The sequence below is a fragment of the Python bivittatus genome, unplaced genomic scaffold (assembly GCF_059951505.1).
Source record: "Python bivittatus isolate LINGU-HERP-01145 unplaced genomic scaffold, Pbiv_v1 ctg000020_np1212, whole genome shotgun sequence".
In the NCBI taxonomy this organism is placed as follows: domain Eukaryota; kingdom Metazoa; phylum Chordata; class Lepidosauria; order Squamata; family Pythonidae; genus Python; species Python bivittatus.
The window spans coordinates 45,189,424-45,204,312 of NW_028277030.1; the positions used below are offsets into that span (position 1 = coordinate 45,189,424).

Consider the following 14,889-nt stretch of genomic DNA (forward strand, 5'->3'; position numbering starts at 1 on the left):
ACATAGGATTACCAAAGGTGTTTGTACATGTTGGGACTGTTTCTTTTGTCTGATCCCTATAGGTAAGATATGGTATTTCACAAAAGGAGTGAGTTGGCTTCAGGGTTAAAAGCACATTTTCTGCTTTTATGGTTTCAGAATTCTTAATGTTTCAGTCCTTTAATATGAAGTGAGACATTTGAGAGAGGAATTTTGAGTTTGTATGAAAAATCAAAGAATATTTCTAACTTTTCCAACTCTTCATCATGTTCTGACTTTCTTAAGATTCTTTTTTTGGTCCGGAAAATGTATCCAAATAAGTAAATTAAGTCCTTTTTTTCAGCTGTAATAGAGAACTAGTTTTTTTTTTCTTAGTTATCTGTACAACCCTGGAAAGCACTAAAAACACCTAAATTTATGGATTGCTATAAGAATACGGAAATTAGCTTTGCTTGTAAAATTGCTGAATTTAATGCAAACCTCCAATACAGAAGAGTAGACAGGGATAACAATGACAAACAGAAACACAAATCCTATCTTATCTAGTGCCGAGCTTTTTTACTTTGTCTCATTTTCCTAGAGTTTTATTCTCATTAAGACAGAATAAATATCTCCCTTTCAGGAATATCAGCTTCTTTTAAATAAAAGCCTGGTTCAGGCAATTAATTCGTCTGTAGTACTCACTTTGTGAGCAGAGTTAAGTGGGTCCTCTCCTCTATGAGTATGGTTGCTTGCAAACTTACTGTCTTGCATTAAACATACTCCAGTTCAAAGGTTATTATTTTAGGGATTAAATGAGTTCTTTTCAAGCAAATAATGTAATTTATATGTTAAAGGCCAACAGAATTCAAAGCAATTATAAATTTACACAAAATAATCATTATGTAGGGCAGCTAGTTTACTTCAAGCAGTTGATCATAAAATACTTATTTTGTAATACAGTCCCCAGTTTAAAAACGAGTTCCGTTCCCAAGGTCTGTCCTTAAGTTGAATGTGTATGTAAGCAGGAACAGTATTATTGTATAATACTGTATAAATAGTATTGTGTAATTAACTCGAACCATTGTGTATTTATCTTGAAGCATTGTGTATTTAACTTGAATTTTGCTACGTTAGGCTCTGTTCTTAACTTTGGGTCATCTGTAAACTGGGTGTTCTTACCCGGGGACTAACGGTATATGTGTTTATAGTAACTGATAAAGCTGTGTGTTTTGAAAATTATTTAGAAGAAGTGGTTTGAATCTCATGCGAACACAGTACCTCTCCTGTACATTAAGCACTCAAATTCTTTTTCAGGCTTCTACTTGACCCTAAAATAATAAGTGATAATAAATAATTGAGAGATGCTGTGCTCACATGAGATCCAGAGCACTTCTTCCAAATCATCTTCAAAGCATGCATAGGCCTATTATGTACTGTTTGCTCATAATGCTGTTCATTTGAATAGTTAGATGAAATCCAAACTTAGTTGGATTCCCTCTGAACTGAAGGCCTTTAAAGGGAATCATTAGCAACAGAGACCTGGGTGTTGGGTTGGATATGGAACAACTCAGAAAAGGCAACTTTTGCTTCATTGATTATTAATCAGGATTAGTGTCTGGACTTCATCTTTCAACTGAAATCTATTTAAAGAGCAAGAATCTAGAATCACCCATGGACTCAGCTGTTGCCACCACCTCTACCTGAATCAGTGGCTTCACATCAGGTAAAACATAAAGATTCTCTTGTCAGGTTTGACAGTTGTTTTTAAACTTCTCAATCTACCTACAGCTCTGGACTTACTTGGTTCAAGAACTAACCAAGGCCAACCCTGGTTAACTGTTCTTGATGTAAGGCTCGTGGTGTGGATGCATGTCAGGGATCTTCCCCATATATGGCTTCTACTCAGCTGTCTGGGACAGTTCTGAAAAAGAACCAGTGTGGGTAGTTGGTAAAGAGACAGAGCTGTGAATTCAGGATCAGCATCTGAAGAATTTAAAACTCCAGTACTTGGGACAGAATTGGATGGTAATCCTTAGAGTAACTCCTAGATTGCTCTTTTTCAGATTAGGCCTCAGGGAGGCTTAACATAGATGGAAGTTCTACCCCAAATTCTTTATAAGGCCATTTTGCATTCCAGCCACTGTGTAAAAGGACATAGTTTCTGAACTTTAATTTAATTTAATAGACTGTCTTTGTCTATTACTTACCTACACAGACACTATCTAAAGTTTCACAAAAAGAGTACTTACACATTAGCATAGTATGAGAGTCCTTTGATTCACATTCTTGTTTTCAAACCTTGAGACTACAATTTATTTTTGACAATATGTCATCGCAATTTGTAAATATTTAATTTTTCTTGTCTTGGATGGCTGAATCTTTTGATTAATATAAGCCTTGCCAGGGCTAGACTATTTCCTTTAGATCAATTAATAAATAAAACATAAAGCAGCATTTTAATTGGAGAGAAGTACCTAATATGGCCTTGCTTTCATTCTAACAGACATAAAAGATAAAGAAGATGCAACATGGTATTTCAAAGCATTGCAGTTGGCACTGGCTTTAGCTATTATCCGCTCCAAGCCACCAGATAAAAGCAGCAGAGAATATGCAGTGCACCTGGCCAATGCAGCATCTGGACAGGATTCCAAATGGAAAATGAGAGTTGAAGCATTAGAAATGGAAGTTCTTCGTTTAAGGCAACAGCTCCTTTTGAGTAAATTTTTTTCAGGAATCAGTGTAAAAAACAGTAAGTTTCAAATGTATTTCTAGTAATCATGCTCTTCCTCTGAAAATAAGTCTATGTTATTCATATATTTGGGCAATTATGAATTGCCCTGCCATTACTATTTGAGCTTAAAATGAAATAAAGAGGAATACACATAGCTAGCCAGCATGGGAGTCTGTGTGATGAGATGCCCAAATCCCTTGGTAGTTTCACTACCTCTTTGATTGGGCAATAACAGGTTACAAATTCCTCTCCTCCTTTGGGATCATAATCTGTTTTTGTTTTTGTTTTGCTGCATGTGGGGCCCTAAACCTTGGATGTACTCTCTAGAGTTCTTCCAAGAAGTGGTAACAGAATTTTAATTTTTATGTGACAGAAGGGGGATACTATTAAATATATGAGGAGTAATTATATTGATTAAATGAAATAAAATGAAATGAAAGCAAGTCAAGTTTTTCCCATGCCCTTATTCATTTCTTCGAACTGCACCACATTTCTTTTTTTGCAGTATTACTCCTGATACACCATTCAGAGGGTAAGTGTGGCATTTAAGCCTGAAGAAGTTTGAACAGTTCTGCTTTAGGTTAACACGTACCTTGTCTTTGGATTTTTAGCCACTGATACATTAAAAAAGAGAAGAGCTGTTTTTATTCCTAGAATTCCAAACCTTTAATTTGGCTATTGGCAAAGCACCAATTCTTCTTCATGCTTATTGCATCCAAATGCCCGATTGGCAATCCTGTTCAAGATTATCCAGACTGTTTGGGGGAAATATGGCTGGGATAAAGTTACTCATATGTGCTCTGAGTTGGATGTCAGCTGAGCAGTCCACAATGGTGAGCAAAGCAGAGTCTTGTAGGATCATTCGGGATTTTTTTGAACTTGTAGAGTCTAAGGAAGTGGTTAGGATTCTCTGTAATGTGAACCTTGCTATCTGTGTGCTTGACCCATGTCCTTCTTGGCAACTTTGGGTGGCCAAGTAGAGCATGAATAGCTGAATCTAAAGACTGACAATGCCCCATTAAAGGAAGGGGTATATTGCCTTCCTTGAAAAGATCTACCCTGGACCCTGCCTTTTTTTCTTTTTCTTTTGTCCAATTCCAAACTTCCCTTTTCAGGGAATATTGTAATATAAAGAATCCTATAGGAAATGGATTGTATAGGTTCATGCCAGTCTGGTTTCAGATTCAGTCACAGGATGGAAACAGTGCTAGACCCACTGGCAGATGACCTGGGCAGGGACCTTCATGCGGGGAGTACACCCTGTTTGGTCCTGTTAATTTTTCAGCATCATGTAATACTAATATCCATGGTATGTTGCTGGATTGGGAATTGGGTTGGGAATTGGAGACACCATATTATGATGGTTCTACTCCTGCTTGAGTGGATAGTTCCACTCAGTAATCATAGGGGAGTAATGCTTGAGTCTGAGGCCATTCCAATATGCGGTGCTAGGGGCTAAGATATACCCTCTCCTTTAATGAGGCATTGTCAGTCTTTAGATTCAGTATATACTTACCTCTCCTAAGTTACTTAACATCTATATTAAGCTGCTAGGCTTCGTTGCAGTTCAAGGTTAATTGTCACTAGTTTGCAGGTGATGGTCAAGTTTTCATCACCACCCTGCGCTGAGCTGGGGATACCACAGACAACATGAAGCTATGTCTGGAAGCTGTCAGGTTCTGCATTGGGCAAAACAAGTTTTCTTGGGAATAAACATTGAAGTGATTCTGTAACAATGGTCTCAGTAGTAACTCTTGTTGGTTGTGGATTTGTGGAGGGTGATTTTCTGTTAACAGCTGGGTGCCATTGAGTCTTTCCTTGGGTGACAGCTGGGAAAGGGATAGCAACCTGAATCACCCTCAGGTAGGCAGGGAAGAGCAGGCATCTCCAGGAGTCTGGTGAGAAGGGGCTGGCTTGGAGTGCCTAGTGGGAGTTGGACATTTGTTAGGAGGGATGCTATCTAGGGCAGGTGAGGTGCTGAGTGCTGAACCCACAATTACCCTAAGAACCCAGATAGCCCCCAGGAGGTTGCATTTCTGGTAGATGATGTGGTTGGGCCCTCTGACCTGGGGACAGGCCAGTATGGGCTGGGGGAAGAGGGGATCTCTGCAGGGTTAAGGGTGGGCCAGAACATCTCTGTGATAACAGGTAGGGGAAGGTATGGTGGGAGACAGGGGGCAGGCCACTCTTGAGGAATGTGACCCCAGTGTCTTATGTTCTTATGTCATGTTCTGGCCCCCTCTGATCAACCCCATTTCCCAGTCAACAGACCTTCAGAGGCCCTGGCTTTTGGCTGTTGCTGTTGAATGCCAGGTCAGGCTGCCCTTATTTGTGATTGATCACAGATGAGAAGGCTGACCTTGTGTGTGTTACCGAAACCTGGCTGGGCTTTGAGAGTGGCGTTCCCCTCTTGGACAAGTACCCACCTGGATTTCAGGTGTGGCATCAGGTGAGAACCCAGGACAGGAGCAGGAGAGTGGTTATGGTTATCCAAGACAGTGGTGTTTAGAGGCACTGTTCCACAGATTACTGGATACGAGACCCTGTTTGTTAGGTTGGGCTTTAGGAATCAGCTAGGATTGTCACTACAGGTAGTCCTATCTTAATGACCCTAATTGGGACTAGAATTTCCATTGCTAAGTGTTAAGCAGTTGTTAGGCGAAATATCATGTGATCATGCGGCTCTGGAGGTCCTGGTTGTGGCCATCATTAGGCTAGGGCCTCACGCTTCTGCCCCACGCGAACTGCCAGCTCAGTCCAACTGCCTCCTCCCCAGCCAGGCCTGGTGAGCTCCCTTTGGCAGATGAGGCTCCATCGCCTTGCCGTGCTCATCTCTGCTTCAGCTGATTCCACCCATCTATCTTGCCCCCATCTCTACCCTTTTGGCCACCCTGCACTCCACTGTCACCTGCCCCTGCCACCCCACAACTGCCCCCAGCTGACTGCCATCTTCTTCCTTCTGCTGCTGGCCTGGGATCCAGGTGCTGGGGGAGGGTGTGGCCCCAGGACATGCACAGCAGAGCAGCAGAGCCTTGCCCTCACGAGGCCTTGCACAGCGCTGACAGCTGCCACCTTCGCCCAGGGAGCCACCACCCTGCCTCCTCTGTCGACTCCTTCCTGCTGCCTCCTCCCCAGCCAGGCCCAACAAGCTCCCTTCAGCAGACTAGGCTCTGCCGCCCTGCCGGAGGCAGGGACAGTGTGACAACTTTAGCAGATAAAAACTGAAACACTGCTTCATGAACCTGTTATGCATTAACATCACCCTCTTCTGGAATCAACAATTCCAATTTACATCAGGATGACAAGCAATCTGGCACTTTCCACAAAGAAAACATCCTGAATTCTATCTATGATTCTGAAAAACTCCTCTTCCTTTCCATTCAGATCCTCTCGTCTTTTGCAGTCCTCATACACATCCTCTTCTCCTGTCATAAACACCTTTCTGTTGGGAATTTCTGGTGGGCCCTTGACCCATATTTACTTACAAGGCAGCTAATCTGACTTTATGCTTTTCCTTCTTCTCATGATGCATTCGCTGATGCCAATGAACTCAGGCTTCCTCCCTCAGTTCATTGAGTGACTTATTCTTCCATCCCCGGAGATGGGTTGTCACTTTGTTTCCTAGCCATGGCTCTAGCTGGTTTACAAAATGCTGATGAACAGTATTCAGCATATCTGTTTCAGGGTCCTGAACTCCCGCATGTTTCTTAAAGCCAGTAATCAGTCTCTCATAAAAAATCGCCAGGATTTTCATCCGTGTTTTGCTTTGCATCAGTAATTTTAGTCCAGTCCAGCACAGCTGGATAAACAATTGCAATAGCATCAGCAAAGGTATGTGCATTCACAAGTGATTGTGCAAGATTCTCTGTTCCACTATCAACTTTTGGAGCTTCTGGTGGCCAATTAGATTGTCTGTAAATTCTGGCTGTTGGCATAATATGAGAAATTAACATTTTAAGGTCAGCATGTATTGGACAATAAGTGTCAATGCATAGCTTCAATTTTTCCCTGAATTTGGTTGGGTTCTCATGGGTGGGTGGAAATCATCTTCGGAAGGCTTCTAATTCTAGGGGATCCCAGGGAATATGTACTTCTGTGATTTCTCCAGTGCCATTAGGTACTTGCCTCATTGGATATAACTGAGTGTGAGATCTTGTATGACTCACCACGGGGCGGCTGATGGTGGAATCTGCCGGTCCAGATGGGGAATGCACAGCGGGCTGAGCCCTTTGTTGATTATTAGGAGGGGTGGTCAGCATAATTTCCAGGAGAGGATCTTCTCATTGTGTTAAAGTTAACTCTCTTTTGTTACTTTGTAGGCTGACAATTGGGGATAAAGTCCTTTAGTTTCTGTTGTTTATGTTTTGCTAACAGTCTTTTTGCTTTCAACTGTTAACTCTTTCCTGTTTGTCTGCTTTTTGTTTCTGACTTTTGATAATTATGTTTCCAGATGCTGGCTTTGCTTTCTGCCTCTAGTTTATTGCTTTTACACAACAAACTGCTTCAAAGAGAACTGCTTTCTCTTTGGGTGGGAGACTCAAAATATATTTGTTAACTCTATCTAATCTGGTTTTCTCCCAACTCCCCCAGAGCAGTACTGAGTACAGCTATAACCTAATAGGAGCTCCCTGCAGAGCTTCCTTCAAAGCATGCTTTGTTTGCAAATTACCCATTTTCTCTTTTCCTTTCCTTTCCTCCCAGAGATTCTTTTAACCCTTTCAGATTTTACTTATCTGATATTTGATCTCTGCCCACGTCCGGGATCTGGAGGTTCCTCCTTTACTGGTCTCTCTTCTCCTGCGTTGATTATTTTGGTCCTTGGATCCACATGTCGGGTTGCTTTCGACCCGGGAGGATCAGCTTTTATGTGATCCCTGACACTTTCACTCCTTTTCTTTCATGAATGCACTCAAACACCTCTCATAGTCTGCTTGGATACCATTAACACTTCCTTCCCTGCCTATTAGCAGCTTAAGGCAACTTCATTCAAAGGGAAACAGCAGGAAAAGGGAGTTTGAGCAGATTCTCGGGGTCAGCCTCTGCTCGACACAAAAGGAACACAATTACTCTGCCAAGACCAAATTCCTCCTTGCTTTCTGGACACATCCGGTCATCGCAGTTAAGCTCGCAGGAAGGCCAGGTGCGGCTGAGAATTTGGCATGGCCATGCATCCAACAATCCTCCCTAGCCAAAATAGACTTTTAGACACAGACTGTTGCCTGACACACACATCTAAAAGGTGCCCTTATGTGGCAGCGGGAAAGGGAAATGGGATCAGGCTCACCACAACACTCACCCTGTAGGGTGTCCTGCTGTCGTCCCCGGTTGCAGCTCAAAGACTGTGGATCCCACTTCTGACACCGGTTTCTGTGGAATCAAAACGCAGGACTCAAAGGCAAAATAATCAAGGCTTCACTGCAGTGTTTATTAGGCAGTATGTACTGGAGGGGGACCCTATCAAAGGTTAGTGGGAGACACTCCCCGTAGGCAAAATGGATACCCTGATTTTTATACAGTTCTACAAGAAAGGGGAAGGGAAAAGAGCACACACGTATACATATTCATATGATGATGCAGGCATACCTAAATGAGCAATACTTCTCAAATTACTTTCTGTCCCTGTTCTTGGCCGCTATCTACAAGGATGGAACAACTGCTAGCTATAAGGAAAGCAATAGTGTCAGAGGGGAAGAAACAAATAGTTCAAGGTGCCAACTGCCAGGACAAAGACATCCTCTCTTGCTATGGGAGTGTTTGTGATAAGGGGTTTACAATCAGCCTAGTTCATGTCAACTTCAAGGGTGCTGCACATTCCTTTAAGTTTCAATTTTATTAAGGCGATCCCATTCATCTGAGGCCTCTAAAACTTGCTTCTTTCACCCAAAGATTCACCCAAAGATATATTTTCCTCACACAAGGTTCAAACAATGTACTAAGCAAATTGTAGTTGGTTTTGTCTAAGCAGTTTGTATGAAGCCGGCCAATTGTGGTTTAGTTTAAAAAAAAAACATGGCTAAGCAAACCATGAATTTGCATGATAAGTGAACCCTGTTAGTGGCCTGGCCTAAAGCTTTACACTTCAATGAGTAGTTGAGCCCAGCTATCTCGACTTAAAGTCCAGTTCTCCATCCATTATAGTATACTGACTGTCTAGTTTTGTTCTTGTCTTTCAGGCGTTGAAAGACCACTTGAAGGCCAGTCTGTGGCAGCTTCTAATACAGCAGAGTGCACAGACCTTTTTGAAGATTCTGGATGTGATCTCTCAAATGACTGCACAGTTGATCCAGTAGAAACCCTCCCTGCTTTCAGCCTCAGGGGGCATGATTTCAACAGTTCGGCCCCTGCCATTTTGTCAAATGTACTTCCAACATTGACTCCCAGCAAGAGTGAGTCTCTGACGTTGCACATGCAGTTCCTACAAAATTTCATTGAACTAAGAAATCTGTCAGAGTCCAATAGTCTGAAAATAGACTTGACAAAACTTGGGAGGGATTGCTCCATTGTGTCCAGTTCTTTTTCTCAGTTACTCGATGGTCTGGTTACATCATATAACCTTCCTGAACAACCCTTTCCAGATTTTATGACTCAGGCTGTTTCTGTCATAACTAAATTATTAAATGATGCTGATTTTTCTTGTCAGATATTGGGAAGGTGTTTTAAAAAGCTGGAAGACACTGTGGAAAGACTTGTACAAATTATTTTAAACAGCAGCTATCTCAACAGAGTAAGTAAAATACCTCCCAGGAATAGTTGTATGATCCTTATTTATATGATGTTAAGCATTTTAAATTGCTGGAAATTCTGAGCTTCCAACCTTTTGCATGAATGAGAACATGGAGGGTAGTGAGCTTGTGAGTGGTACAAAGTGTGGTTCACACCCATATATATGTGGATCAGGCATATCAAAATAGAACATTACTGTTTAGTGGACAACCTGTATTTACAAAGTGTGTAGAGTCTGTTGACAGAGCCAGGCTGGGCTTTGAAGAAACTTACGACTTTCTTCTTAAATCATAGCTCTGGTCCAACTAATCTAGCATTATCTGTGGAACAGTTCTACCTAAAGATAACATGGGAGTTTAATCCAAATCTGCAGTTTAAAAATTATTACTGTCAGCTTGTTATAGTTGCAGGTTGCCAAGCCCTTCTTCGCTGAGAATTGCCAGTTTAATAGGTTGCATCCCAAAGCTGCATGGGGACAAATTTGGTCTGCTTGCATAGGGATTAGTGGATCCTGTGCAAGTGGATTCATGGACCTTTTAAGCAGTCTTTTTTAGTGACAGATTCTATCTGAGCATTCCTTATTGAAAGTTTGCTGAGAAATATGGAGCAGAGGCTGGTTCATGCTCCACATCTGTTGTGCTTGTAAAAATTATCTTTCATAACAAAGAAGTGCTCATGTTACATTTCAAAGTTGCTCAGATGCTTTTTGATAGGTGTAGGTGAAACTTGCAAGATATTCAGTAAGCATGCTGGCAGTTTATAGTCTGGTTGAAAAGTGCTCAAGGAGGATATTATGCATGCATTTTGAAGATTAGCCTGAGTCATCTAAATTCAAATATTTTGTAGTACAGGAGAATCCAGCTCTTTCCCACTAAATGAGCTCAAGGGGCTAATAACTACTAACATATATCCAGGTGGCTTCTGTTTTCAGATTAGGACAGAATTTCAAGGAACTTCAGCATTTGAAAATATTTTCATAATTTAAAGCATGTGTTGGAATGTAGTGGGAATCTGTGAAATATCCAGGCTAGTGTAGTCTTTATAGGTTTTCCCAGCTTTCCTGATTATAGCTTAAGTAGGATAATTACTTTTGAACAATTTATTACCAAATTTAATTTCTTTGCATTTCCAGCAAATACCTTTTCTTGGTATTAACTATTCACAGATTTAAAAGTCATAGTTCAGGTAATAGTTGAAAAACCTATTAAGTGGGATGATACTAATAGTGTTTGAGAAACTTTGAAAAAGTATTTTATGGCACTTATGTTAATTTCTAATATAAAATTACCTGAACATAAAAACTTTACAAGGCTTTAATTAGATCTTGGTTTTGGTTTGTTTGGAGTACTATAGGTCTGTGACCAAAATATAGTATCTAAACCACAAGTCACAGTAATAGGACATATCAGCTAATTCTAGGCAATAAGACCTTAAAGAACCACCCTGATTGTGAAATGATAGCAAAGTACTCTTGGTTCAGATTAAACTATTAAATTGTGTGATATAAATTGTCTGGACAAAGAATCTGTGGCTAATTATAAAAACACTGGAGGAAAGCTTTGTAAATGCTTGTTTCTGAGGTCAGATTGATTTTATTAGTCAATTAATGAGGGAGCGATGTATGTAGTCCCTCAATCCACTTGGGTTTGTGCTTTTGACCTATGCACTCAGTCTAAAGATTGCGTTCTGACAATTTGCACAAAATATACTTAACGTATAAGGATTTTATCTAGTGTTGGAAAAGGCTGATGTAGAGGAAAACATTCATTCATTCCATGAAAATATATCATGACAAGAACGTATTAAAAAAATAAAAATTGTAAGAAAGCAAGTGAAATAAATATGAAAATAATGGAAGAGTAGTATGATTTTAAGAAAGTTTTAAAAACTAAAGATTAGATTCCTGTCATTCCTTTTGTGGCCTCTTAAAGAAAGGAAATGGGGAAACAATTTGCATAACTACAGAACATTTTTCTAGACTGGTGAATAGTAAAAATATGGACACTACTAGCAGTCTTAAATTGCCTTTTTCAAAAGTCTCACTGCTTGATTAATATTTTCAATTTCAGATCACTCTTATCAAGAGAAGCCTCTTAATGTATTCAGAATAAACAAATTTTAAAATGAATTATTCATAAATAGCACTCGTTTCTAGTGGCAAATATGATCAGAAATATATAATTTGTCCTAGTAGTAGAATTTAAAAACAAAAACAGATTGTTCCTGTAAAATTGGTTTATTAAGGGTATTATTAAGTTTCCTCTGTGTGTGAGGGTGTGTTAATGTCTGGTGGGACAGGATACGTAATAATACCAAGGACAGCACCTGATGTGTTTAAAGAGTCATTGATGCCCCTGGGCGCCATGCTGAGGCCCATGAAGTACTATATAAAGCTACAGTGAATGGAAATGTTAATGAATATGTGTTAAGGCTTTTTTTGTTGTTGTTGCAAATATGTGGCTATGGACACCCATGTATGCTTTAATTTATGAAAATAATCACCAATGAATTGGATGGTTGTGATAGTGTCATTGGATCGGCAATCTTGCAATTTGAAGTTGCAGATTAGTAGTTTCCCAATAAAATTTAGATAGTCTAACTCAGTCATATACTATCAGAATATAATAGAATTTGCTCTGTTATATAAGAGCAAATTATAAGAGGTCATTTATACTTGTATCTTCTTAATCTGGTTTGCAATCAGTTTCTACATCATGTTTATAAATGACGTGAATATGTTGTAGTGATTAGTAAAGCAAATTCTACAGTACCAGCGTGAGTAGGAGATAGCTTGCCTCTTTGGTAAAACTCTGAAATTAAAAGCCGTAAGCATTACATATTCCCTTGAAATCATATGCTAGCTATAATTTGTGAGATTGCAAAACAAAACATGGCTGGATTACATCTGGTAAATCATTATAAGCATATCTCTTGAGTATTTTTGAAAGCCAATACAATTGTTTAACTTCTTTGGAGCCACTAGCACAGCCTAGATTTCCTTAAACTGTTAGCTGGAGATGAAGGCAGTAAAACACCAGAATTTGATGGGAGGCACTAGGGTTGCGGAAAGTTGCATTAACCTTTTATTCTTTCCTACTTCATTTGAGCTAGAGAAAAGAAACCTGAGAAATCTTGTTTCATTAAGGTCATGATTCCTGGAATTTAAATATAAATAGGTTTAGGAACTGCATCCACTAAATAAATATAGTAAATAAAAATAATTTATTTACACCCCATAAACTTTGAAATGATTACTGTATACTTTTTCTCCATTTTCTGCACCATATTTTTCATCTCTGTAATGATCTAGTCTAGTGCTTAACATTTAAAAGATGTGATTCATTTTCGTCCCAGTTTAAAAAAATGTGTGGTGGTTCTACAGTTCATGAAATTGAAAAGTAGTTAAAGTTATTCTTGTTTGATTTAATTTGTATGATAACTTTATTAATTTTGCAAGTTCTTGGTTCAGTATCTATCTAAATAGAATTGTTCCTTGTAATGAAGAGTGACAACTTTAAGAACAACATTTCTGGGAAGAAAACCCAAAATGCTCAGTGTAGTTAACAAGGAAGTCTCTTTGGCTGTTGACCCTCTATAAAAATGCAAACCAGTGGAATATTTCTAGTTGTGCTTTTAGGCTTTGCTGATTTAATCAAAAAATATTTTAATGTTAATCAAATTCATCTTACTTGTGTTAACAGGCAATTGCTCTCCATATGATTGATTATTAATCATAACATTCAATCTAATTAAGATTATACGGTCTTTTACATCTTTGTGTTGTAGAAGCAAACAATAACTTTGTCATGTTTTTAGCAAGGGTAGGTGAAAGTTGTATTTCACTTACCACCACACTATCAGTGTAGCCAATAGTCTGGAATCATAGAAATTGTAATCCAACAGCAGAGGGAAAGGTACATATGATTAACCCTTTCTTTAGATCACATGTAATGTAGGAAGAGTAGTGCAGATATAGTATATGGTGAAATCATGATTCAAATCCTTTATTGGCCAGGGTGTACGTGACTTTAGACATTGCCTATCTCTCAACCTCATGTTATTATTGAAAAAGTAAATGTGATTATTGTTCCAGGAGATAATCCTGTTTTTTAATGTCATAAGCAACACTTTTTAGAGCAATGTTTGTAATACAGATAGACCCTGGGTTAAGAACACCCAAGTTACAGACAATCCATAGTTAAGAATGGAGTCTGTTGTAGCAAAATTCGAGTTAAATACACAATGATTCAAGTTAAATATACAATGGTTCGCATTCATTACAAAGTGCTACTTATATAGTATTATACAATAATACTGTTCTGGCTTACATATACATTCAACCTAAGGACATACCTTGGGAACAGAATTTGTTCTTAAACTGGGGACTACTTGTACTGAATTGGACCTTCCAAAGGAAATATCAACTCCTCATAGCATACCTTGATAGAACAGAAGATGGACTACCCATTCCATCTTCAAACTCATTGATTTGGTCCATAAATTTTGACAGGAATGCTAGCTAAATCAGAAGGAAAAGTAGTCTTACATATGGCAACATATTAAATATATCTTTAAGATTCATTGTGACTCCTGGGCTAAGTCCTCATTTTGAGTTCCAACCTGGAGAGGTGTCTCATTCATACTGTAAAAAATTCAGGTGTGTACAGTGCAGAGCTAGTTTTGCCTTTCCTTCAAGTTCCAAATCAGGAGGGGTCAGAGACTCTCTTCTCACTCTAGTACCAGAGACACTTCAGAATCAAGAGGTTGTCTCACTGAGTGCCATCAGAGTTGCACAGTTGAACAGGGAAGAGTTCCTTCATGGTTTGGAGCTAGTAGAATCGTAATCTATCTCTCACCTTGTGTTGATTTCAGACAAACTTGGAAAACAGTCTGGTATCTCAGTGTTTTCTAAGTGACTTTGAATTTCCAGGAAGTCTGGAGGCTTTCATCAGATTTATATAACTTCTTTGGGTTTTAAGCATCTCCTTTTTCTCTTCAGAATCATTATTATCATAAGGGCCCACAGAATATATATATAAGAGGGAGGGAGGGAAATGAATGCTTATTTAGAAGATTATTTCTTTACCAACCAGCCTCTGGAAAAAAAGATGCTTTTGATTCTAAAATATGGATGCTGAAAACATAGGTAGAGGTCACGTACAGAGTTAAGAAGCTGTAATATTTTGACATTCTAGAATTCTCAGTAGTGGTGAAATATATTTAAGAAGTTGTATTCACAAGAATACAAAACATCTATGCTTACACTTACAACTGGGGTGTTCAGCAAGAGCAAGGAAATAAGTGTCACTTCCAATATATAGTCTCAATATATAATATAGAATTTTGAAACACTTGTCCATTTGTTCTGGTCTTTTTTACTAAACAGAATATATGATATTATGGTCAAAAGGGAGAAAAAAAACATGGCTAATATTAAGCAATAATGATGTTTTATGGATTGACAGAACAGCATT

General features: G+C 39.1%; 1 protein-coding gene across 1 annotated transcript in view; it reads left to right on the forward strand.

The window, feature by feature from the left end:
• The first annotated feature begins 272 nt into the window (after positions 1-272).
• Positions 273-14,889, forward strand: part of MEI4 (meiotic double-stranded break formation protein 4) — a 52,719-nt gene continuing 38,102 nt past the window's right edge. The window contains exons 1-3 of the mRNA XM_088150712.1: positions 273-1,684; positions 2,465-2,710; positions 8,866-9,416. Of these exons, the coding sequence (XP_088006838.1) occupies positions 2,620-2,710; positions 8,866-9,416 (642 nt within the window). The 5' untranslated portion in view covers positions 273-1,684; positions 2,465-2,619. The remainder of the gene's footprint in view (positions 1,685-2,464; positions 2,711-8,865; positions 9,417-14,889) is intronic.